The 27994-nt window shown below is 38.4% G+C and overlaps 1 protein-coding gene across 1 annotated transcript; it reads left to right on the top strand.

The window, feature by feature from the left end:
* Positions 1–258: 258 nt before the first annotated feature.
* On the top strand, positions 259–27964 carry si:ch211-225h24.2. Its single transcript, XM_041804460.1, has 4 exons — positions 259–654; positions 12340–12396; positions 23879–23994; positions 26449–27964. The coding sequence occupies exons 1-4, from the start codon at positions 568–570 to the stop codon at positions 26885–26887; spliced, it is 699 nt and encodes a 232-aa protein (XP_041660394.1). The 5' UTR covers positions 259–567; the 3' UTR covers positions 26888–27964.
* The last annotated feature ends 30 nt before the right edge of the window (positions 27965–27994 follow it).

A 27994-nucleotide genomic window follows, 5' to 3' on the forward strand; every position in this document is an offset into this window, starting at 1 on the left:
GGTATTAAATACACGGATTTAGGGTACTATTATGTCCCCTGTGGTAAACATTTGGGACTCATTGAATTTGAGAATATCCTGCTTTATTGTATGAACAGCTCCCAACTGTCCGTTTCCGTGTTTCTCCATCCTCCGTTCCCTCTGATTATAACTCTCCATTATTTTGCATAAATTCGTGGCTCAGAGCTTTTATTGGCCGGAGATGAGACGTATGACCCCTTCCTCTTTCTGCCATGGCAACTTAAAGAAGCCGGAGCAGAGGAGGGGGGTGTTTGGGCGGAGCTACGGTCTGAGGTCCAGGTGGTCGACTGCGTAAAGAAACGTACCGAACACTTTGACGAAGAAGTGAGCGTCATTAAAAAAAAAGCCAGCTCGACCCTGTAGCTCCTGGTACCTGTGTGAATGAATAAGCTGTTTCAGAGACAGAGACAGCCCGGTGGTGCGTCGCAGTAAAGCTTAACGGGAACCAGCAATTTTCACGGCTTCACTCTCGTTTCTTTTTTTGAGCGAAGGAGGCAACTTTCTCTATCAGGAGCAAGACGGCTTGAATCGGCGACAAGTGGAGCTATGTTCAAGAAAAGTAAGAGTAAAGTGCTGGTGGAATATGCGTCAGAGGAAGACGACATGTCCTGGCACTATCATCACTCCTACAAGGTAAGGTGGAGAAGCGACAACTCACTGTTAGCAACAAGACACAATGATGCACAGCGTGTTTACAGAACTATAATGTTAACTTAAATGAAAATATAACCATTTAACTGCACTTGCTAATATAGGAAGAGTCTAAAACGTTTTTTCCACGTTTTTCAGCCGTCCCTTTCACCTGCTTTCATGAGAACAAGTGAACGACATCAAAACGGCTCGAGGCTATTAGTTTAAGCTTTAATTACTTCAAAACGATGCCGCCTCCAAGAATTTTACCCATCATTTTACGTTGCCTTAGTAATTGTAAACGGCTCTTTTGAGAGCCGATAAACTTCCTATAAGTTTATAGTACGACTAAACGGGGGTTGTGATGCAGAGGGAGGAAGAGGAGGAGGAAAAGAGCTCAAAATAAAAATGCCGTGTCAGCCGAGGAAGAGGCTGAGGTCAAAGAGATAGTCCCATATCTAGGCTACCCCAAAAAATATTGCAACTGATACTGTACAGCTGTGAAGATATACAAGTTTCAAAACAGAGAAAAGAAAAGCGAGTGTTTTCATTGGATATTTGATGTATTTGGCTGTGCTGCAAATGAAGAAAAAACCATAACACTGCAATGAGAGAGCTTCATCGACAATGTGTGTAAACAGAAATATTGTGCCTGTCCTGAAGTTTGAAGTGTACCTAAAACCATAATAATCTATGGATTTGTTTATCACCTCCGGTGTTACTGGAAAAGATAAACACTTGGCTGAAAACGCACACACAGAACACATCATTTTACAAGCAGCTGGACTCCGTCAAGGTGTTTGGGGGGTACAGAGTGTGAAGATCCAAGATAAGAAACACAGCACACACACATTTACACAAGGAAAGGTTCAAGACATCCAGCAGTCCTGTCTCTTTAGAAATAACAAGCTGACATGTTTATTTCTTTAGCTCGTTGTTGTAAAATCCTCTCTTCAAGACTGTTTTCAACATATGAAGAGCAAAAACCAAACCTGACATCTAGCCATTTCAGTTTCTTCACTGTGCTTTGATTTACAGTTGTATCGAAATCTGGTACCGACATGGTACCAGTACCAACACACTGGATACCTACTGGACCGTATTACAACACAGATACTGGTGCTTCATTTCTGTACCCTGCCACCCCAAATGAAAGGGAAGAAAATTGTAATGAAATTGTGTGATTTATGTGTTAAGTTACATCGGTTTCCTTTTCTTATAACTTTTTCAACTAGTATCTTATCAGATATTTATTTTGAATCTTCTACATTCAGACAGTTTTCAGTCTCCCACCAACTTTTGAAACACTTCTTCCTCTCAAAAGTATCGAGTCAGGCACCGTTTAGGCACTGGCACCGTTTAAAAGGTATCGACCAAAAAACTAAATGATAGCCAGCCCTACGTACGAACAAAAAAGTTAGTGGAGTTTTAGGCAAATTTGTTGATGTTTTTACCCGCAAACTTTTAATTATTTGTTTAAAAGACTGAAGTTTTAGGTCTGAATTACATTTGAATATTGGTATTGATATCAGTATGGGCTAAAATTAATTGGTAAATAGCATATTACATATTGACAAAAATCCAATATTATCCCTATTCCTAAGTACACTTTTGAGTATCTGTGCTTTACTTCAGTATAATAATTTTCTAACATGTAATACTACAGACAGAGATCTGTGTTTTTGTTGGTTGCTTACAATGCTGAAGACAAGTGAAAAAAGGGGGAACGTCTTGAGTAAGGAAATGTCTTTTAAAAATGTGTTTTCTCACTGGGTTGTTCCAGTAATGTTCCTATTTTGAATGCTTGAGTATTCTTAACAGCAAATACTCTAGTACTTTCAATCAGGGTTGTCAAACAATTCAAATTTTAAATAGTGGGCTGTAGATGGCCCAGTGGTTCGGTTGCGCCCCATTTACATAGGCCTGGGTTAAAGCCTGGCCTGTGGCTCTTTCACCGCATGTCATTCACCATTCTTTCATGGATGAATAGGAAATAAGGGAACAGTAAAAAATGAAATGTTAAATAACACAGGGTGTAGATGACTTTTGACGCATCCACTGAACTGTCTGCACTTTTTAAAACTGAAATGAAACATTAACCCAAGTGTGATGAAAGGCACAATAAAGCATGCAAATAAAAAGATGAATGGGGTAGCTATGGACCCTAATTGCATCACGATAAATGCATTCATGCTGGCAGCCCTACTTTAACAGTAGTGATAGTGAATGAACAACCCTTACTAATGTTGGAGGAATGACAGACCAGGACGATCTTTTCTCGGACTCAAGTCATCAGGTTGTCGACTTGGTCCACCACCGAACAAACAAAAAAATAAACAATAATTTGTTTTTCTTATAATTCAAACTAAAGTCAAATTATTATCATGCTTTGGCAACTAATCTGCATTGCTGAATGCATGATAGGAAAACATATTTAAGCTGTTTAAGAGATTCATGTTCTATAGAGAGTTAATCAACATATTTCAGTGCCTGAGGCAAATGTTAAAATATTCTGCTTTAAAGATCCTGATGAGCTGTAAACAAGAAAAGACAGGTAGAAGTGTTTTGGTTACTCTTTACCCCAAATAGATAAGCTAAAATATAAATAAAAAACATCCCATAATAAAACATTGTAAACTTGTACTTAAGTATGTCACATTTAGGGCTGCACATTATATTGTAATTATATTATTATGAGCTTTCACAACAAAGCATCGCAAAGGTCTTATTTGAAACCTAAGAGAATTTTTTATGCAAACAAGCATTGCTTTTTCACTACATTTTACTATTTTACTTATTTTCACATTATTTTCAGGCACCCAGAGGAATCTAAAGTTAGCTGTCAGCTACCCTCAGTTGTAAATATTGTGGTAAAGAAAAAAATCTTGGTTTATTTTAGATTGAAGAGAAACATTTTGAAATGATTATTATCACAAATTAAATCATAATCATCATAATACTGACAAACAGGTTTGCACATCACATTTTTATACACAGTGAAGCCTAAAATATAATAGATCTAAGGCTCAAAATGAATAAATTATTATTGTAAGATTTATATCCCAGAGACACAGAAAGAAAATATTTTGGAATGTCAGTTTTTCTCCAAAATCGTTCAGTTCTGCTGGTGCATTTCCCATCCAGCTTTCTTTGCATGTATAAAAGTCCTCTTGAAGCCAATCTGACAAACAAGCCAACACAATTTCCCAACATTTTTCATCTGTTGTTGTTGTTATAACGTCTTGATCTGTGACCCTTAGCAGGGTTGTATTATTCTTTCTTTAGGTCCACCCTGGGAATCATTGCATGTGGTCCTCAAGAGCTGTGAGGAGTTCAGCTTTTTACTCTGAATGTAATAGTTAGCAAAACCCCTCTGGCCTTAGAAGCTGATCTGAGATCAGAGCAGAAAAGTCTCCTCAGAAATCCTGGGAAAGTCATCAGGGAGGTCTCCTCTCGTCGCCATGGCAATAAAGTACATCCAGGGGGTCAGAGGTCTGATCATAAAATGTTGTAAACACAGAAGAGAGAGGCAGAGGCAGGCCAGCAGTGATGCAGGACGAAACAAGGATCAGACATTATAATAACACAGTCTGAACTTGCGGCCTTTTCCTTCCCTCCTGTTCTAATCATAATATCTACACTCTGATCTGCCTAACATAGAAGAGAGCACAAAGGGTAGATTATCATAGGTAGGGGAAGGTAGATTATCTGGAGCATCTGTCCTTATGGTCAAATTGCATTCTTGTTCTTTTAGGAGATCTTGAAAGCATCAAAATAATCTTAGTGAGATTAGGGTGAAGAATACAGATTATTGTCAATTACCCATTATTCAGCAGTTTATTTAGCTTACTAATCAATGAAAGATCCAATGTAAGGCCATAGAACCAAAGTGTTTTCTTTCTCTGACAAGTAATACATAACTGATATATGCTGGTGCTTCATAATAATATGCAATTGTGATTTTACCTGACAATATTGCAATATGCCATTGCCATGACAATATAACACATAAATAGTATTGTGAGTCTGCTTGCTTTGTTATCAATTACCTCCCAAAAATATTTTCCAAAGATATTCTATATTTTTTTCCTTCTCCAAAGTGCAAATGAAGTGGCATAATTAAAGGCCTTCCTCCAGGCATTTTTAAAATCTTTAAGTACCACTTAGTACACACACACATATATATATATATTTTATGTGATTATTTAATTGCAGAGCTTGACATCGCAAGTGCACTCACGATTAGATTAGTTGTGCAGTACATATACATACTGTATAATTACCTTTTGCAAAACTCAAATAAAAGCAGTAGATCTTTACAGTTGAGGAGCCAGTTTTTGTCCCCTTTGTTTAAGGAATAACCGATATTGTTTACCTTTTATTAAAAAAGTCAGTGTCAGCTGTGTGTCTTTTCTATTTAAAAAGCCATGAATGAAATAATGCATTAAAGTTTGTAAAGGAAATACTATGAAATACTATGAAATACTACTCTTACTACGCTTTCCCAACACTGGTTTTTCTGACTGATCTACACTTTAGATTTCTCTGGAGTTTGACAGAAATATACAAAATATTGATGGGAAAACACTGGTGGCATTTAGCTAGCTTTGATTTTATATTACAGTGTCTTCTAAAAACATTTCAGTCAGGAAACACTTAATATGATATTGTCAATTTATTTGGCAAGTTTTGATGAACAGGCAATGTGCAGTGTTTTTGCATCCTGATTAGACTCCATTGTGATGATTTCATGTACTCTAAGTGTGTGAGTGAAGTCCACAGCAGGAATAGGATACTCCATTGTGGTGTCTAGAGACTGGTGTTGGTGTTGATGAAGGAGGCAGGATCAGATGAGGAGTAGACTTCTGAGAAGCTGGACCGGGACACCAATGAGGTGGCTTGGCGGAGGAGACTGAGATTTCCAAGATGAGATGAGCAGGAGAGCTGTGAGAATCTTGACAAGATGTTGACAAACTGAAGGAGATGGCTGGGGTGGAGGCAGGTTGCAGTGTCCACACTAAAATAACAGGCTGACAGTGGAAGAGAGGACAATTGATTTGAAATATGACAGGTGCATGATGATTGGTCAAATAAGGTTGTAGCAGGACTGATTAGCTTAGTGCTTGAGAGAGTGAATGCCTATAATCAGTTGATCACCAGTGCAGGAAAAAAGCCTTAAACAGACTTATGAAACAGTCTTAAACTTCTGCGTAGCTCCATTTTCCGTGTTGTGTAGGCCACAGTGTTCAGCACTGTGGGGCGGCTGTAACTCAGTAGGTAGAGTTGGTTTGTCTCTTAACTGGAACTTAAAGGGTTTGATCCCCAGCTCCTGAAGTCAGACTCAGGTTACGGTTACATTATTTGAACCCATAGGTAATTTTGTTTTGTAGCCAGCAAGTTTGTGACATCCATTATGACACGCAGGTCCCAAAAATTAGTAACACAAAACTCATGTGGACGTTTCCTTGGGCAAGGCACTTGACCACCAGCGGTATGTGAAAACTTATGAATGCATATGAATGTGATTAGTTAATACTGATGGCCTTTTAGCAACCCTCTATACCAGTCTGTAAATGTGGAGTGAGGTGGTGTAAATGGGTAAGCAGTCAAGACAACAAGAAAAGCTCTGTACAAACTTCAGTCCATTTACCATGTTGTCCATTTTCTTGTACTCTTTTATGGTTGTGCACTTGAAGAGTTTTTGTAGTTAGTAGTGTGCTCCCTTTTCAACATTTTGACCCCCTAGATGGAACAGAATATTAATAAAATGTCATTTCTAGATTTTTCAAGAAATAAATTGACAAGAGTGGGAAATCCTTTTTTCATCATGGGATAGATTAGCCATTCTCAAGAGAACAGAAAAATTAAACTTTTTTTCAAAGGCAAACAGATGTAAATAAAATGGATAAATGAATGCCCACCTAGGGCTTCCACACACTGTAGACTTGATGCCACAATTTTTCCACGCACACATGAAAAAGGCTCACTTTTGGAACCCAAACCCACCGGTTGAGAACCACGAAAAATTAAGAACAAATCACTTGTGAATAATAATGCACGATAACTATTTTTTTGAACTGATACCGATAACCGATAATTACCTACTCCTGATGGCCGGTAACCGATAATAACCGATACATTTTTTTCAATTGTTGATTTAACAAAATAAGTTTATTTGATGTGTTTATGCACATCTGGGGGTAAGGAGGGGTTACTATGTAGTGAGCAAAGATATATATAACTAATTTTAACTAATATCACTCATGTTTTTCAAAAAACAAAGAACTACTCTGACTTTATAACTGTTATTACAGTTAACTTTTTTTAGTTAAACATTTGTGTACCAAGTACAACATACACAAACAACTGACAGACGGTTTTCCCCCATAAAACCAAATGATAACAGGCTGTCATTTTTAACAAATGGAGATATTTGAGGGTCTGGGTTTTTTTCTTTTTTTTTTTGCTTAAGCCAGAATTAAAGCGAGCTGATGTTTTACAGAAAGATTAAAAATATGCACTGACATAAGTCATATCAGAGATAGGTTAAGAATGTAAAGTCCACTGTGGTCTAACTGAATGAAACCACATCAAACAGAGCAGGCAGGTATACGTCTATGAAAGCAGCGATGGACTGTCAGACTGATTTTGTTATTATAAGGTTGCGCCTTTTGGCTCTGGCAAGCTTTCTGCAGTTTTCAATGCCTGCTTAGGATCAGAGCTTCGCTGACTCGGTCCTGATGCCTGCGGCTGAGGCTAGTGGCTGCTGCTGCTTTGTTTTAATGTCGTTAGGATGATGACTATAAGTGACTTATAAGATCCGTCGAGGACTTCTTTCTACTCTTTGCGACCTTTGCAGGGCAAATTCTACACACACGGTCGTGTTATCCTCCCCGTAAATACTGAATAATGCCACTGTGTTGTTAGCATTTTAGCACAGGGGCTGCTACTTCCTCTTCTTCTCTGGTACTTTAACAGCGGGTCATGTACTGTGGCGCCAACTGCTGTTTTGGAATGTGTAGTCTCCTGAGAAAGAAAACAAACGCCAGCACTTCTGTGCTGACAAAAATATATATGTTATCGGGACTCATCGTCATGATATCGGACTGATAAGTATGACGTAATAATTTCCTGTTAACGGCCCGATAACTATCGGCCCGATAGTTATCGTGCACCCCTACTTGTGAATTTTATCCAGTCAAATCACTGAATGACTATGAGGGCTTTCTTTGTAAATCTTAAATGTTGTCCTGCATCAGACTGTTGCTCCAGCTCTGAGTGTTTACTGAGTGTTGATGCTTTGCACAGAAATAAGTTTTTTGGTGTTTTTCTTTTATTTCTGTTTATACAGCAAAGTTTTTGTGGTTTACCTGCGGAAATAGGTCCACACAAATTCATTCCCAGAAAACTTTTTAGAACAAACAAGTGGACTGGAGCAGTTCAGGTCAGGGGCCTTGTTTATGGACACCAACATTAATCATGATTGAAGAAATGGGGCCCACTAGTCTGATTTTTCTATTAAACTTTGTTACTTTTTTTTTTTTTTTACAAGCAAGTAGTGTTAGTTTATAAAGATGTGATGTTTAAACCCTTGAAAACACAGTGGGCCTCTTTGTTTCCTCTTTCCTGTTATCTCTATTAATATTTCATGGCAGAACAGATGATTTACATGTTGTACCAGCCTGATGAATTCAACCTGTAAGTCTTTGTTACCAATAAAGACAGACTCAGACAGAGACCAGGACTCAGACAGGCAGAGACGGACTAGTCTAAAGGGATAAAATACATATATGCACAAAGGGTAAAAGCATGAAATGAAGGATTCAAAGTTAATATCTGTCCTCCCCTCTACATTGCTTAGGGGCGACTACAGTGCAGGCCCTGTGCCACAGCTTTCCCTCCCACTGTTCTCGCTATTGAAGTTCAACAGGCTGTAAGAGGCAGCTGTGAGCTTGCAGGAGGTGCGTGTGTCTGTTTGTCTATGGCTTAAAGCGCTAACACACCTGAATACATCAATAACAATACAGTAATCCTGCTGCTGAGGAAATCTTTGTGAAGTTGGGATCATGAAAGTGCAGTTTAGGTCTGAGAAGAAAAGGTCACATCCAAATCATTAGAGGTGAAGAGAGGGAAGGTAAAGCTGATTGGTTCATATATTCAGTGAGGATAGGGTTAAATATGGGATCTTTTGTTTCAAAATCATCATATCCACAAAAAAGCAATAATGCGCTATTTTACACTGTACTTGTTGAGTAACATGAAATATTTGGTTGGCAACACTTCTCATGTAAAACAGTGGCTAGGAGGTGGTTAGCTTAGCCTAGCACAAATCTGGAAACAGTGGCAAACTGTCACCACCACCACACTTTTTTATAAGCTGTACTTTAGGTTCCTAGTGGAAAAGTGGGTTGATAACACTCATGTGTATACTAGAACTATAGCTAAGAAGAATGATAAATCAGCTGCTTTTCTGGTGAAGTGTAGCAGCACTGCAGAAAAACATGTTCCGAGTCCTCTGGGCTCTGTTGTGTTGTTGATGTGTTTGCTTTTCAAACCACTGTTGGCACTCTGTTATTGAAATTCAACCTGCGTCTTTATTGCCTAGTAATCTGGCATTTTTCAAGACAACACTGAGCTAAAATGTACACACACAGATTCAGTCAGAGAGGGGAAGAAAATGCCCCCTGAGGTGTGAAAGCAGGACTCTCTCTTTTCCTTGTATCACTCTCTCTCTCTCTCTCTCTCTCTCTCTCCCCTCTCGCCCTCTGTTCCTAATGCTTTTGCGCTGCAACAGTAGTCAGCAGTCGTGTGTGTGAGTCTGTCTTTGATCAGCTCAGGTGGTAAAGACCCAGCAGACTTTGCTCAGACATGTCCGACCAACATTTCTCCTCCTCCTCCTCCTCTCTCATAGAGTTGTTAGAAGTTCTTACAGCTTTGATCACTTTACAGTAAATCTGGCTCCACTTCTGTAATCTCAGGCTTAGCTGAACGTCTGATGATTTTTTTAGCCCTCCTCTTTGAGGAAAGTCTAAATCAAGTTGTAAATCTTTGCAGGCAAAGTGGATGTCTATGACAGTGGTTGTTATCACTCTATACTGATTTTTGGAGGGCAAAAACATATAAATGTGAGTCACTGTAATTTTGCTAAGCTCAATAAAATTTCTTTCCAAAATATATGAAATATTAGGCATTGTTTGCTCCTAGTATCCAAATCTTTAGTATTGTAAGCTTTCTGTAAAAATCTAGATTTTATGGTCATGATGTACCAAGTTAGAATTGAAGTTAATGTGTCTGTGTTTCAAGAGCTTGTACTTCATCTTTCGGGAAACAAGACATACTTACTACTCTGTTTTTCCTCTTTTCTTGAGTTGCAGTCTTTGGCTACATCCACCCATTGTGAACACACAGATACATTTTAAGGCCCATGGTTTGTGTAAAGTAGCAAGTAATGGTATGAATTCATGAATGAACTGAATTAAGTTTATTGAGTGTGTGCTGAATTATAGTTGCTGAGAAAATAAGCAAACACAAGTACTGGCAAAGTAAGTTTCCTGTGATGTTTATGCTGATTGCACTAAGTCTGCTAATGTTTGCACTGTTAGCAGAAGGCAACTAGCTAGCCTATTCTGAAGGCTGGAACAATGTAAGACTGCAAATCACTCCATCAGTAACTTTCTCCAGGCCAGGAATTTATAATGTTTCCCCCACAGCTTAAAACATTCAAGGTTTGTGTTACTTTAGCTTCTTCAGATGGTGTTGTCATCCCCTTGAATTCCCTTTAATGGTATATAACTCAACGGTACATTGCTCCTAACATTCAGCTGTTTTTTAAAACCAATTGTCTGGCTAATTGTGGTTAATCTGAGGTTCGGTGTTGTATGGGTTGTGTCAGTGTGCTGATTGTCTCCTTGCCCACTCAGTCACCCTGCCTGTGAGAACCTCAAACATAAAGATGTCCTACATGCTCCTACATGGTTCTTGAGCATTCTTTGAAATTCAATCCTAGTGGTGCTGATGTCTAAATTAAAATTTATTTTAGTCAGGGCCACTTTGCCAAGAAACACACATGAATAGAGGTTATAGATAATTTTCTTTAATAGCGGTCATAATTTGCACAGTAACTGGTGGAATGACTGTTCTCGGATCCCTCTGCCCTATCATGAGCCTTTGTGGAAAGCATCAAGCAGGAACAGCGCATGTTCCTGCCTTTCCTGAGGCAAGTGGTGAAGCAAAAACCCCAGAGCAGAGCAGACACCAATGACAACAGAATGCACTGAAGGCACTGATAAAGTCAAAAGCATAATAAAGGAGGAGCAGGGTTGCAAAAGTGGCTTGCAGAGGGAGCAGCAAAGCATAGCCAGGCTAGAGCAGTTTAAGTATGGTAGCATGAGTGCAATTAGCCAATAGTATGCTCAGAGCGAATCAGCTGGACGTCAGCTGATGAGGGTTTTCATGAGATCAGCTGGTTTGAATTATATGGCAATTCTCCTGCCTGGACTAACATTATATGCTTGATTTGTAACCGTGTCAAGACGTATTGTCCAAATGTCATCTGAATTAAAGAGATTTTTTCAAAGTTATTTTGTGGGCTTTTTGTGTTTAAAGAATAGGATGGCTAAAGACTGACAGGAAACATGGAAATGGGGAGAGAGTAGGAGAAGACATGCACCAAATTGGACCAGGATTGGGATTCAGTCCAGCTTTGAGGACTGTAGCCTCAGTATGTGGGCGCCTTCTCTTCCAAATGAGCTAAACTGGATAACAGTTTAAGACACTTAATTGTAAAGATTGCACATACAAGTTTGTTTTATTCTTAACTAATAAAAGCATCCAATATCTATAATGGTTTCTAGTGTATTTGATATAAAATACATGAGAACTGTCTGCTTTTATTCATGTGTAACTTTCAAAGGCTGTACTTTATCTTTGTTCTGTTATTTTATCAGGTCAAGACTTGACTTAAGACTTTAATGTTTCTGCTTTCAACTCTCAAAGCATGTGTTTAGGAGGATTCAACTTTCTTGTCATTACACTCAGGTAAAACAAAACTAAGGTGACTGTGAAGAACAAAAGAGGGCAGCTTCGATATATGTTGCAAACAGTCTGAAAGTTTCAGGATGAAGTTTCCATCAGAAAACATTCACTTGTACAGGAGTCGAGCAAAATGCTTTTTTGTCCACCCAATTGACACACACCAAAAAAATCCTCACCCTAGATTTAAGTCAAACGAAAACCAGTTTTTATTCAAGTGCTCGGCCATAAATCTCTTTCTATTCACTGATTATGGTGGTTGCTGTTATTATTAGACTTACAGCTCTTTAAAACAACAGCACTAAATTTCACATTAAATAATGTGAACAATGAATTTAACTATTGTATAAATATTGTGCAAAGGATGCATGCTGAACAGGAAATAGCCTGAACACTGAAGCACAATGGAACCAAAATATGTATACTTTTATACTCTTATGATTTAACTGAGTCATCCATCCATCCATCCATCCTGCCCTTTAAACAGTTTGTTTACTTTTCTGCCTCAATCAGGCTTCCCTCTCTTTTCCAGGAAGACCTGCACACACTCCTCACTCTCACATCCCTGCTGTAAAGTGTGGAAAGTGTGTGTTTTGTTTGGGGGTTGCTATTTGTGTTAACTCACTGCTGCTGTTTGTGTTTGTGTGTGTGTCTCAGGACAAAGATGCAGAAGGAGAGGAAGAGGAGGAGGAAGCTTTGACTGCAGTATCCAAGGTAAACAACACCACTTCACAGCTATGTGGCCATAACACCCCCCCCCCCACACACACACACACACACACCTACAACCCCCCCCCCCCCACACACACACACACAAATGCATCGTTTGTGCAATTATGAGTCTACCTTTGCGCTCTTATCTGCTCACATATTGACTCTATGATCACATCATTACATTTATTACGTGTCTCTTGAGGTTGTGTAACCCTAAACAAATCAGTCCAGTGTCTCTTGAACTGCTGTTATCCTTCAGCTATCTCAAAGCTCCTGACTGAAAACCATACAAGTGTTTGATGGTGCAGCTGAGGTAAAGCAGGACGGTCAGAGGACTGTAGTGTTTGTGAACACGTCAGGATTCAGCTGTCATCCCTTCCTTCATCTTCAGCTTCATCTCTGGAAAGCTGTAGCTGGTTCTTATGGCATACTTTGTTTCCCATACTGTCATTGAATGCACAGTTAACCCCAAATCTCACTATTTTGAGTGAGATTTGGGGTTACCATGCTAGATGTGACAGATGTAACAACACCCCTGCCAATTTAACCCACATGTTCTGGTCATGCCCTGCACCTGACAGCATCTTTATAAAGCTATCAGGGGCACTTGGAACTAACCTCCAACCTAACGCAGCTGCAGCTTTATTTGTTATCACAGAAAACATTCTGCTCTGAGGAAAAGACACAGAGGCATTATTGCCTTTACAACATTGCTTGCATGCAGAAGAATATTATTACACTGGAAATCAACAAACCCACCAAAACTATCCATGTGGCTAAGTGACTTGATGAATTTCATTCAGATAGAAAAGATAAAACAGTCATTGAGAGGGACTAAGAATAAATTTCATTCAATATGGGACCAATTCTAACATATGTAGGTGGACTGGGTGTCTTGCCTGACAGTATTTAGTTGGCTTCTCCTTTTAGGGTTATCTGCCCTCCACTAATTCCAGTCTATCTTGGCATCTCATCTTTATCCATATTTTTCCTTTTTTTTTTAAATTTCACTACAATTTCCAAAATATTTAGTGTATTATTTTTGCCCTCACTTGTATTATCTTGTGTTAGTGTATTCTTAAATTAGACTATGGCTTAGGCTGGCTGGCCTGTTTTTCCTCACATCCCACCTCATATGTTAAATATGGGGGGAGGGCTCCTTAGTTCAATTTAAAAAAGAAAAACTGGAATATATATTGTAAGCATACTGTCACTCTGTGCTTGTATATTTCCAAATAAAAATGATTCTAAAAGAAAAAAAGATTTGGGGTTACCTTTGACAAAAAAACAAACAAACAAACAAAAAAGCACCAAAAGAAAAAAAAATATATAAAACATAGATTTTGCAAAAATAAATAGCCTACATTATGCAAATAGTTAGATTTATCATTAACGCCTCTTATTTTACTGTTCAGAATCTGGGCTTTTACTTTGAAAAGTAACATGCCGCAACTCATTTTGTGATCACGCCCTTGTAATGACAGCATCCAGTCAGAACAGCTGTCTTTGTTCGTCTATGTCTCTACTTTTTAAAAACCTTTATTAAAGTGAAAACTGAAACAGTTACTAAGCCTTTGTCTGTTTTCATTCTTTTAAAAGAAAATCAATGTGTATTTCAATTTTAATCTTTTTGTATAAAAAAATATATAGCTAATCATCTTTTATTTTATGAAGCCTAATGTTAGTTCCTGCAGGACAGAAGTCATACACCCAGCCGTGATCAGCTGATCCCAGCTCCTACAGCCAATCACAGCTCTTTCGCTCAACACAGTGATGTAAATAAACATATGACATACTTCCTACTAATCCCTGCTAGCATTAATGCTGATGCGCAACACTGCTGCTGCTGGCAAAGTTTAACCTCCACCACCCCAGCCTCCTCCTTTATAGCATAAAGCTTAGTGCACCCTTATATTCAGATTCATGCTACTATGGATTAATTGCTTTTGAACTAATCTTAATGTATTCATTACGCATTGCCATAATTGTATCTATTTATATGGGGGGTTTAGCTATGAATTCCCTGGAAAAGTATGCTGCTTGACTAACCCAGGGAGCCTCTCTTGAGCAGAGCCTTCTCCTCCAAGTAAAACCATATATCCATTTTGCAATAAAAAGGGGAGAAACATGAGAGTGTTTCTGGCTGAACAGATGTTTGTTTCCGAAATTAATATTCAGTGATTAAAACTGAATGTGTATTGCTTTGTCATTAACCATTTTTAAAGAAAAGCATTAATGAGAAAAAGAGTATAATCAGCATTTATAATTTTTAAAAATGAGTGAAATGATGAGCCATTTTGATTGGCCCTGATGGCACATAGTTGGGTGGCCCTTCTGGCATTTTCCCAAATTCCAGATGCCCAGTCCGTCACTGTCCTATAGAATCAAGCAAATAATTGAAGTTAGTTAAAGATTCACATCCATCAGTAAACATCCATCTAATCTCAGTCCAACTCTGACAGTCTTTCCTTTTATTATAGTTTAAAGTTTCATTGTGTTATGGAGGTTCTAACAGACATTTTATGATAATCTTATAATATGGTCTTTCTTTGGCTTCGTTACAACAACTTTGCTCTTTGGTAATAGGATAATGAGTTACTTAGCTAAATTGTGCAGAACATATTTTTGAACAAGGTCAGCATATCAGCCAATCAATACAGTTGATTGAAAATGCTGGTTGTACTAACAATTTCTAAAATCACATTTCATATAAAAAAATAAGAAACACAAAAAATCACAAAAACAGGAAACCTACCTCTACAGTAAAAACATTCAGCTCATCAAAATGTAAATCATTATGTAGAAATTTGTTGCCAAACTGAGGCACATCATATTTATATCTATGTAATGTAGCTTCCATAACAGATGTTAAAGTATCTTTATTTGATATAGTGTTAGTAACAACAAATGGTTGTATAAATTCCCACAGGACACCTAGACCTGCCTCGAGGCACACCAGTGTGCCTCTGCACACCATTTGGGAGCCATTGTTTTTGCTCATGATGCTGTTGTGACTTATCATTTATGCCTCTGTGCTGGCAGTAGCTGAGGCAGAGAGAAATTTCTTTTTGAGTTGTTGGTCTATTGCATGTAAATACAAAAGAAGTATTTTTTTTTTAACTGATAAAAATAACCAATAATTTCCTAGTCACGACTGCCGATAACCGATAAGAACCAATATTTTATTTTCAATTGTTGATTTTAAAAATACATTTATTTTATGTATTTATGCACATTTTTGGGTAGGAGAGGTTAATATGTAGGAAATAAAGATGTTTATAACTTGTACTAACTGACATCACTGATGTCTGCATAAAAAAACAAGGACAATTCTGTCTTTACAACTGTAATTTATTTTTTTTTTTTTACTTAAACTAGTACATTTGTGTAAAAAAGTACAACATACACAAACAACTTACATACTTTGGTTTTAAGAATTTGTTTTTTCCCTTTTCCCATGAAGTAAATGTAAGTATCTTGACAAGTCAGCCAACTAAACAAGAATTCAGCAGACAAATGTCAAATCAGAATTCTTTCGCTATTAAAACAGGTAGTTTTCAAATAATTCGAATGTATCCCTCAATTAAAAATCAGAGAACTAAAAGCCTGCTGCCAGTTACTCTATAGATAAAACACATCAATGATAACAGGCTTTCATCCTCAATAAATGGAGAGGTTTTAGGGACAGCTGGGTTATTTTTACTGCTGTCTGTGGTTAAACTTCTCTTCCTAGTGTTATTGATCAGACTGTTAATGAAATCACATCAAACAGAGCAGGCAGGGATATGTCTAAGAAGAAGCTGTGGATCAGGAGTCTGCCAGACTGATTTTTGTTATGAACAGATTTGTCTTTTAGCTGTCTCTGAGTAACTTTATGCATTTTCAATGCCTGCTTAATCAGCGCTCTGCCTGGCATTAGCCTTCAGCTTGGCCCAAATGCTAGCAGCTGTTGCCGCTTCATATTAAGAGTGTTGTTAAGATGACAACTCTTGACTAGTAAGTAATAAAAACTGTTGTGTTATCCTCCTCTTAAACACTGAGTAGCTCCACCAGTGATGCCGGGGTATGAGAGATGCTGAAGCTGCTTCTTCTCCTCTGGGCTTAATGATGGGTTAGATTTTAGAGGTCATAGGTCAGTGGATCTCATGTCCATCCCTTGTTTGTGAACAGCACAACATGTTAGGGAATTCTCTTCAAACTTTAGTCATATGACCACTTTGACCAAATGATGAAGTGATTGGAAAGGTCATCCCACTCCAGCCTTTCTTCTTGACCCCCTGTACTCTCACTGTCTAGAAACTGTATATCTAGTGGAGGCCTGCAACTGCCAGATGGTAGTTCTAGTTACATAATCAACAGCTAATGCGTATGCTACTAATCAAATTACTCAAGTCAAGAGACAGAAGATACAGTTTAAATTAGGAACAAAATAATTTAAAATTCAAATTATTGTATTCAAATTTGGAATATAATAGATACTAAGAACTTAAGTGGCAGTCAGCAGAAAGATTGGTTGTTTGAATTTAGACCAGATGAGGTTTTTAAAAAGTCAATATTAAGGGATAGATGCTCACAGATGCAGCTCAGGGACATGTTCATTGAAAGAGAAATTTTTCTTTAATAATGACAGGGAAATACCATGATCAAAATGTATAATTCTAACCCAGATTATAGTGAAAAAATGTTGCTTTCTGTAGCTTGAATAACAATTAAGAAAGTTTCTTATGGACTTTGTTGTTAATAATTAAATGAGATCTGCAACCTAACCAAAGACTTAGGTAAACAACTATTGGCTGACCTTTGATTGATTCCAGCTCAGCACAGATGATATCCCAAAGAGAGATCCAAGGAGTTAAGGTCAAATATTTTCTTACATAAAATGTTTGTGTAACAAAGTGAAAAAGTAGGCTAAAATTCATAGTGAGGCCCTTGGACAAACATTCTTGTGGCTTTTGTGTTTGTAGTGGCTTTATCTGCAGCTATACTCGGTACACCAACGTGTGTATGAGTGAGATAATATGCTGTGTGTCCCTGTGCATGACAGATATTTAACATCTCCTGATCTGTTGTGACAACAAGTCTTTACTCAGGGGTCTGGTTGTGTCTGAGCTTCTCTAGCCACAATGTAAACCTCCATCACTCGTGGTATATTGTCTCTGAACTCTGGCTGCCTTCCTCCCACATTTAAAGCCCCTGTAGGTGACTCAGTTCACAGGACGTATTTCACAACCTGTCCTGTTTGTGAGGATAAGAGTGGCTGGGACTGAGAAGGGAAGGAAACGCAGCATTCTTTCGAGGAGCCGGGCCTTTTGGATGGGAACAATCACCGTGGAAGAAAAACAAGGCTGAAAATAGCCACAGACTGCTCTGACACTGTGGAAGGCTACAATTCCTCCACTGTCGGTCGTTTTATGCTCATATTAGGACACAATAAGTGCAGAAGTCTGGACATGGAGGTTACCTGTCAATGGAAAAGGCTCACTCCATTTCCTGATGTAGGAAGTTTCATTTTTTAGTGCTGTACAAACTGAAACATAATTCTCAAAACTACACTTGCTGAAGCATGCTTGATATTTATTGTTTCTTTAACAACACTCAAATAATTTAGAGTCACAAACAGTAAGGCAGCTTGCTCAGAATTCCAGTTACTATAAATATGTTGTATAAGTAAGTGCTATATTTATTTATATGTACTGAACATTTAGCCTGAGTAAAGCTGCGTGTCTGTAGCTGAGCTTAATTCCAGAGCGCTTCTCACCAGTTTTATTTATTTTTTACAAAAAAATGAAGTCTGCTTTCCTCAGTAGAATCTGTAACATTGTTTTAAAATAGCTTGTTGTGCTTCTTATTTCTGTATTTTAATGACCTCTCACACAGAACACATACAGACAATGTACAGGATCTTGTCCTGACAGCAGACCTGGAAACTACTGTCAAAAAAAGCAAAGGAAGACATGTCAGATGGATTTCTCTTCCGCTAACGTCAGAAGTCCGGCCTCTTCTTTATTTTGATTGGCAAGTGAGGGAGAAGTAACATTCACGAGCACAGCGCTGCTCCAAAAGTTGAATGGTTTTCGACTGTGCTTTAAATGCAGCAACTGCAACAGCTGATGATTAGGGCACTTTTTCCACCCAGGGTGCTAAATGCTCAAAACGCTGGACTACACTGGTTTAGAATTCAAAACAATTGCTGCCAGCGCTAAAGAAGCTGGCTATGGACACAGACCCTAAGCTGTCAGTCAGAAAAGTTATCAGCACCACTTCTGCCTTATTGAAAATAGGCTCAAGGAAGAAAAAAAGTCTCTTTGGCATCAAGATCAGAAACGGAAACAGTTTAACTACTGTAGCCTACAGAAATGCGTGCAATGTATGAGTAGTGAAATGTTGCTCAAGCAATGATAGCCACAATGAGTATGAGTGCTCAAATACTTGTACCCATTCTTAGCTGCAACACAGCCAAAATAGTGGATGGTGGGTTGAAACTAGTGGAAACCTCTTAGCTGACCCTGAAATTAGCCTGTTGAAGCTACCGCTGGTCATGGTTGACATAGAACTTACCTCTGGGTAATAGCCAATCATAGTGTTGGATTTCTCTTTGGCCTGGTTGATTTCATGGTTGGCCCAGACACCTTGTAGCCACTTCTTAGATTCTCCCTGGGTCCCTTACATGTATTTAATTTGCTGCTTTCACATATTTAGTCCTGAAAATTCTGTGAAAATTTCAGTCTGACTGCCCCTGAAATCTTAATGAGTATGTTTTTCATTCATGCATTTCACAGCGGGAGACTAATCCCTGTTAGATGGAGTGAGGGGGTAATGTACCCTCAAGTTGCAGCCTAAATACACAGAAGCAAAACAACACAAGATGCAGATTTCAGCCCATTAAAACTTCCAGTACCTGAAGCTTGACCTGTTTTTAGTGAAAAACAAACAGTCTGGGAACCACATTTAGTTCTATTTCCAAACTCAAATGCCTCTTTAATCTCCCAGTTTCCATCAATGGGTTATGAATGGAAGAATTTGGTCCAATAAGAGCTCTATTGTTCTGCCAGGCATGAAGCTGCAGGTAAAGCTCCCCCACACAGCGGGCCTCTGTGAGCTGCTTGGTTTACCTACTTTTTGGCGGGAGAGATTACCGGCCTCTGAGCTGCTTTGGATCCAGAGGCCCCTGAGGTTAAAGCTGAGGAGAATGGTGAATAGGCAGGCCTCTGTATGTGCACACATGCATGTAGAGATACCGCTGGAATTTAGTACACACATGTATATAGGCACTCAATCTGGTTTTAAACTGAAGCAAATCTGATCCACAGTTTACACTGGATGGTTCAGAGGATGTAAGAATCAGAGAGAGGAGGGAGACAGAAGAGTAGAGACCGGGTGGTGAAATAGCTGAGAGTGATTTTGGAAATATTTTGGTGATAATAAACTCCATGAAACTGGCAGCGCTATGCCCTTAGGCATGTTCACAATGAGAGAACTTTCCCTTTATCAGCAGCACTGCCTGTCTTCTTCTGAGATACCTTAGATAGGCAGAGTTTACAAATCCTTCAACTGTGGCTCAGTTTAAAATGTGAGAAGATATCGCATAAGATCACGAGGGTTCAGGTTACATAAACTTCAAACTCTTTTGTGCGTTCATTTTATCTTAACTTTGACATTCTGAAGTGTAATCTCAGACTTGCTGACAGATCTTATTATACATCTTCCTGTTTAGCTTGAGAGAAAATGGCTTTTATGTCAAGCACTTTGTTTGCTGCTTTCACATCCTCTGATCTTGACTTTAGAGAATGAAACAGGAGAGATGAAATGTTCATCCTGGGATGGCATGCTGTGCTTTGCATTCAGCACATCCTCCATAGGTAAAATATAGCAACAAAAGAAGCAGTTTAGCCTGGTTCACAAAGTCAGATGCAGTCATCAAATAATGTTGTGAGAATGTTTTGATAATGGATGTCATAGGAGTGAACGCTATGACCTTGACAATTGACATTGGGAATTCTTCCCAGGCACAGGGTGAAATGGAGCCAAAAGTTTGTTCCGTAATCGTTGTGGAGGGCGGTATCAATCTGTGCAAGGGCAGGGAGGAATTCTGATGTGACGGGGGAGTTTGAGGGAGTTTCACAGGGAATAAGGGGCTTCTACTGGAATTTGGCCTCTGTTACTGCCAAGGCAATGCCACTCCAAAACTCACCCTTTGCATCTAGGCTAAAAGACAACTCAGTATCTAGAAAGACAGCCTAAACATTAATGAAATTATGAGAGCACAAAAGATTAACATATTTACACACAATAGGCATGTATAGAATATATGTATTATATAAATAAAGAGGCGTCTTTCTCAGTAACCAGGACTGGTAACAAACAGTGGCCTACTATAGGACAAAGGTTATATCATTTTTCAGAGGCATCAAGTTGCAAATAAATTTATAAACAAGGTGTCTTTTGACATCTTAGAGAGTACCAACACATTTTCAAAACTTTGGTTCTAAAGTTTTCTTCTTAGGTTTCAAAGGAAGTCTATTTTGTAGTCAGTCTGCTCTTTGAGTTACATTTTATCCCTAATATGTCAGTGCACTCAAATTTCATCTTTCATTTCTGAACACAGTCAAAATTAAGACGCTGACAGATAAACTTAGCACAAAAAGTAAGGACATTTGTGTTTGGTAGATTTTTTTTTTTTGTTGTAAGTTGTAACATTGCTTCTTGGCAAAAAATCATGTACTGTTGGAAATTTTGTTTATTTCCCTTTTAATTGGTGCCACAATTGTAAGGAACACGCTCTTGTGGGGTGAGCAGTAGAGCTGCCAGATTCTGCCTACAGTAGCTGGATTGTAGGGTCCAACTGAAGAGAAGATGTGGAGAATGCTATGCTGACTGCTGCACCGACAGAGTAACATCTTTTGGTGGAGGTAGTGTGATGGTTTGAGGCAGCATCTCCCTCACTAGAAAAACAAGGCTTGTCTTCATTGGAGGCAATCTCACTGCAGAGAGATTTTCAGATAATATTCTGCAACAGTGTCAATCCCATATCTCCACAGTCTGAGGCTGAACTCTATCCTCCAAAATGCCAGCAGTCCTGACCTCAACCCCATTAAACACTTGTGGGATCAGCTTGGGTGTGCTGTTAGTGCCTGAGTAACCAACACAACCACGTTGGCTTACTTGAGACAAACGCTGGTTGAAGAATGGGATGACGTCCCACAGCACTGTGTGACCAGGCTGGTGACCAGCATGAGGTGGAGGTGTCAGGCTGTTCTGGCTGTGTATGGTTCTTCCACATGCTACTGAGGCTCCTGTTTGTTAAATGAATGAATAGCTAAATTGCCAATATGTCTTGTTTCTTCAGACTTCAATAATCCAATCCACCAAACAACACAAAACAAGAGTCAACGGCAGAATAAGCTGTTTGAAGATTGAGCAATTTATCATGGGTGCAACCCACATACTCAGCTCTGCTGCTCATCCCACAAATGCATGTTTCTTACAAATGTGGCACCATTTAGAAGGGTAATAAACACACTTTCCAATGGGGTAAGATTTATTGCCAAGAAGTATTGTTACAAGAGAGAATGAAGGTGATGCAGTCAGTTAGCCTAAGTCTTTGTCTATCAACATAGCTGACTGAGCAAAGGTATGTGGCCATCCATTGATATGTTTTATCACACTGATAACTTTCCACTTGGTTGTTATTTTATTCTTACTTTGCATTTTAATCATAATTTTCATTTTGATGCACTTATGAATTTAGAACTACAATAGAAACAACTGTGTACATATTTTTTATTTTTATTTGTAAGTGTAAGTGCACTCCTTACACCTGCTGTCAGACAGAGTTAATGCAGGATATCATAGTAGCCCACTGTTTGCCTACAGATGAAACCGTCTCTACTTCATCTCCTCTCTCTATGCTGCTGTCTGTCTGTCTACGTCACATACAGGAATGCAGTAGGAAAGACGCGTTTTGGCCCGATCAATGAATAATAGCATCCATGACCACTGGGTCACAGACTTCATCAACAATACAGTCAGGACAAACCGGAGCAATCACGATAATCACTCCAGATATCCATGAGAGAGTAGAATCAACCTTTCTCCCTCTATGAGTGACACATGTCAGCACCATAGATGGCACTGCATAAACACGTGACATTTTCAGTACAAACAACCTTAACTTTGACAGCACAAATGCACACTCCTACACTGAACTTTACATTCATTACACACCAAAAATATTTAAACATCATCAAATTTATCAGTCTTCAGAATGATTAACAGCAGCAGAGTAGACAATGACAATAAAACATGAGCATACCTGTTTATTTTGCTCAAACAGCCCCCTATTGATCCCTTGGCCTCTTTTCTCTCTTTCTGTACCTGACTGATGCTGTTAAGTCTGAACTTGTCTTAGTTTTCATGCCGTTTTTAACGTTATCACCACTCACATTCTCTGCTGACACTACTTTAGTCTGACGGACGCACTGGCTTAGTATAAGACGGATCAAAGTTGATCGTAGTTTTCACATTCTGACCTTCCCTCTTGCTGTTGAACCAGATTTCATAAATTCAAAACTTAACTCAAATGATGAGTACAAAACTCCTGCTTCAGGTGTCATTTGTGACAAGACCGCGTCCAGACCTTTGTTCCCAAGACAGGAAAGCACCAGTAGAGAGCACCAGCACCATAGAGGCACAATATGAATGATATTAAAGTTGATAAAATAGGCCTATTTGTACAAAGAAAGTTATAACTGAATGAAAGAGCTACACATTTTATGAATAAAATATACAAAACTATCATAATATAGCATTACAAAAAAGTATTCATTTAATGTTAAAAAATAAGTTTCCTTAAATGCAACAATTCACATCCAATTTGCAATAAGAGTCAAAGTCATCAGAATTAGACACTTTAAAAGAATTATTCAGCCCTTGTTTAGGAATAAAAGAAAGTTAAGGAATAATCACTTATCAAATCACCATTGCAATATTGGGGGAAAAAAATCGCAATTAGATTAGATTATTAAGTGTTAAATTGTTTGAAAAATACTGTGTTTTTTCCCCTTCCCTGAAAAGTGGTGATTTTTGAGATAAGAGGTTTTGACCTGACACCAGCAACAGTTTTTACGTCTTGCTAACTGTTCTCTTATACTTTAAACGTTTCCTGTCCTGGTGGCTGCTCAGATAAACATTTGTCCTCTGGAAAAAAAGAGGGCCTTGAAAAGGAATTCTTGATGTAAAAATAGCTTAAGCTTAAGCTCTGGGTGTTTCATGAGTTCAAAGTTTGTGAAGCTAAAAAAAAAATATCCAAAAAAAAGTTTATTAATTAATATCAACTTATGGGTCTTTTACTTAATTCCAGTATAGCTGACTTTTTAAAACCAGAACATGCAAGGAGGAGTAAAAATCACTTGCAATATCAGAGATAACAAGCACCAGATGAGGTATCAAATTAAAAGCTGTCTTGTCTTTTTTTTTCTGTCAGGAGGCCAAGGTGAAGAAAATCATGTCAAAAAAGGAGAGGAGGGAGAAGAAGATGTTCTCCTCTAAAGATGATGAGCACTTCTTGTTGACCGGGGTAAAGCTGACTGACCGCAGAGGGTACGTTTACACAATAACACATATTTGTCCATATACTCAGTGCTTTCACATCCCAAGCATGTGATGAAGATTATCATAATCATGTTGTGGGTATTATGTCTGAAATCGTTTTTACAGTTTGTTGTGGTCTAGTTGATCATCCTAACAGGAAACAAGCTTTAACTTTTGAAGAGTTTAGGCTTTAATATTGAAGAAATATGCACGTTGTTTAAAAAAAGCATCATAACATCCTGTAAACCACATTGCTTAATTTGAACTAGATAAGAAAATAGATCCCAACCTTAGACATGAGGAGTTGCTGCTTTAAGTTTCTCAAAACCTGATTTATTAAAATATAAGAGAACAGTATTTGAAAGAAAGTTGTTGCAGGGGTAGGAGCTGTACAGAGGCCGGTTTCAGAAAGCAAGTTAAGTACAGACCTTTAGTCTGTTAACCCTGAATGAGGGAAACCCAGAGTTTCTTCTTGTCTTCAGACAGAACCAGAAACATAGTTTAATCTGTATGAAGCTCCTTATTCATTATTAGTCTGAATAAAAATCTGTCATTTTACAAACATACTACATAAAACATTTTTTTTTATCACACATGACTTGTTTTGTTGGAAGCACAGATGAAGTTGCTTCATTACTCTGCATGAAGTTACTTTTACATCAGTGAGTGTTCATTTAATTAGTCATAAGAAATGAACAAACAGGATATACTTTAGGTTTAGGATATTACGCCTATGCGTTTGAAACAGGGTAAAGCTGATGCACTAAGTAGTACTGAATGACCTTTACTTTGTTTAAATGTCAAATATGATGAGATGAGCCTGTTATGTCTGCATTTGACCTGTTCTTTCTGTCAAGTCTTACTGCGTCAAAGTCGACTTTTCTCCCACTGGAAGACAGTGAATGAAAATAAACTTTAGGCTCAGTAGGCTTACCATCCTACCATCCTGTAATATAAGTTATAAAAGAATATGCATTCTAACTCCTGCATTGAATTGAGCAGTAACGTTAAACTATGTTTAAGAAGAAATTTAAGTCTATACGATTAGAATAACAATTTATTTACATAGTTAAAGTTGTAAACTTAGCCTGCAAGGTTAACATTGTAATTCAGAAAATTAAAACTAAAGCTGAAGAAGACAGTGAGGCTATTTTCACGGGCAGTTTCCACTCTTTTTTCATTAAGATGGTTTATTCTTAATACCCTGTGTTTGTAAACTTATTGTAAAGAACTATTCACACATATTTGTCTTTTAAACATTTGAGATACTGGTTGAACATGTCCAACATGTCTATAGCCTGAATACGTAGGCTTTATAGAGTATCACTCTTCAAAATAACGAATCTAACCATAAACTAAAATTAAAACAGTAGCCTACTCTTGGAGTCAAGGCTATCTCTTGAATCTTGTACATTTATGACTTTTATCTCAACATCTAATTTTTTTTCTTTCATGTTGCCCTAGTATTCCATCATTCTCTCCTTTGCTGCTATTTTTTTTGCACTGAAAATCAGGGATGTATCAAAAATTCACAGTACCATTGTAACTTGATAATAAGTCCATGGTACTGTAGTTATTACAGGGTATGCAAAGGCTGTTGGTAACTGTAGTTCCTACTTTACTTCGCTCTGCTCCACTAAAAAAAAACATTTTGCCCTGAATACCAATCATTTGAACCCCAGACATGTCCACAACAGTACTGAGATGCCTCTGTCGCTATGATGCCATGAAATTAACAATACTGTTACATCTCTTCTAAAAATATTTCAATACTTTTTTTCACCATGATTTCTAGTTTGAAAGAACAAAGCCTGCAGACCTCCTGCTACCTTTTGTTGAAGTGAATCATGGTTTTACGGTTATGTTGCCCAAGCTGAACGCCAAGTGAACCTACTCAGAACCTACTAGGCAAACTCAAATAAATGATTGAGAAAGTGAAAACTGAGGGTTTCTCCTCTGGGGTAGATCAACTCCAAGCTCAGGGTTATACTCAGAGTTTGTTGAACCTTCTTCATCAAACAGGCCCTAGCTGTGCAGGAATGTTCAAGATGATAACGAGTGAATGTGCAAAGTAAACATAATTGTCAGATCTACCCAGATTGTTCCTGGTTTGGATCACTATAAAGGGAAATACCTTGTGTCTATTATTGGTACAGTATGCAAAAAAAATGTTCATGTGCTTGGCTATGAAATAGTGGAGTCACGTACAGCTACTTGAGTCTGTTCACAGTATATGTAAGACAGAGCCTCATTTACCCCTGAGGAAGTAGAACATGTATGAAGAGGAAAACATACATTAATCAGCCCTCTGAGACAAACAACAACCGGGGATTCCTATATTGTTGCTCCCTGTATGAGGAAAGTTTAAGTCTCTAGAACTTTCCCCACTGGACAAACACACCCAGTCTGTTCTATTTATACCTCTAAATGTAAGGCGTTAACTCTTTTCATTTTTCTCCAAAGGTCTCACAAGAAAATCAAAGATGATGAAAAAGAGAAGGAGAAGAAGGACAAACAAGAGAAGGGCCACTGTTTCTGGGAGAGTGTCACCATGACCATGAGGCAGATCTCACCTGCCAAAAAACTGGAGAAGATAGAGGGCTGGGAGCCGCCTCAGCTGGCCTCACCCACTGAGACTGTTACGGAAGAAACCCAGAATGACAACAGCAAGAAAGCAGACTTGACTGTATCTTTCCCTGACTCTCTAAACCACTCATTAGAAATATCTTCCTGGGGTGGGCGGGGTCTCGAGGAGGACTCGTCCCGCTATGCTAACCTGACGGACTCCAAGGATTCGTCGGCCGCAATCACATGGACAGCACGCGCCAAAGTCAAGCTGGCCGGCATCAGCAGGATGAGCAGAGGGATTGTGTCAGAGGGGGCGTGGGAGGGGTTTAAATAGTAGAGATTTGAACCCTGAAACCCCTGAAAAGTCGTTACAGAGGATGAAGACATGAAGCGTGCTCGTGTCTGGAGGTAACCAGTGAAGGCAACAGGTGTTGAGATGCTGTAGTCAAACCCTGAAAACAACACTTGCAGTTTGTCATTTTCTGGCTTTTTGCCACTTTTACATCACTGACAAACTGTAATCTAAGACAGAAAAGCCTTAAACTACTGTACTATTTAAACTGTGATACCCACTGGCCTGGCATTGAATTATTTTATATTGCCAATGAACGACAAGAGTGATTCTTTATGTAGTTATTATTCTATGGAGTCAGTAATTATGCAAACCTGCCACTGAAGACTACTTCATTTCTGTCTATGCAGTCATAAGATCCAGTTCAAAGCCTTAACTCATACATCAATAATGAGCCTAAAATCTGTGCAGTCATGAATGAAGTAATGCAGTACTTTATAAATCTGGATAAGCAGCATGCACGTGTTTTAATTTCAGAGAAAGTGAGTTTATGGATGCACAATCCTAAATTTGCTGAGTTTGTTAATACGATTTGTAGTGATGAAAATTTAAAGTCCAAAATATACTATTTCTTAAGAAAACTGTTGACTCCACACACTGAGAAGTGCCTTTGATTGACTTCATGTGTTTGTTGTATATATGACTCAGACCAAATCATCTTCTGAGTGCAAACCTGCTGTACTCGTCATAATCTGCACCCAGTGCTGCAGACACTTCCTGGTTTTCAGGTACAAACCAGTGTGCCTGGATGTCACTAGCATCACCAACAGAACAGAGGAAAAATCTCTGTCTGCTGCATTCGAAAAGCACTGGTCAGTTCTTTAATGCTGTTTGCATATCTGTATGTTGTATTGCAATGAGACAATGTAGAGTAATTTCATTTTTCATGTCCATTTGATTTCTCTTGTAGGTGAATGAGGAATTGCTTGTGTCTTACTTCCTTTGCTTTGCTTGTATCTGTTTACTGAATTCTTTGTGCCTGAAGTCTGCTTTAGTGCACAGATGCAAGTCAACTTCCAGGGACACATTTTCTCTAGTAGAATAAAGATTTAGTCTCAAGGTCTGACTCTTTTTTCTTTCAGTGTATTA

Source organism: Cheilinus undulatus, linkage group 14, assembly GCF_018320785.1.
Source record: "Cheilinus undulatus linkage group 14, ASM1832078v1, whole genome shotgun sequence".
NCBI classification, from domain to species: domain Eukaryota; kingdom Metazoa; phylum Chordata; class Actinopteri; order Labriformes; family Labridae; genus Cheilinus; species Cheilinus undulatus.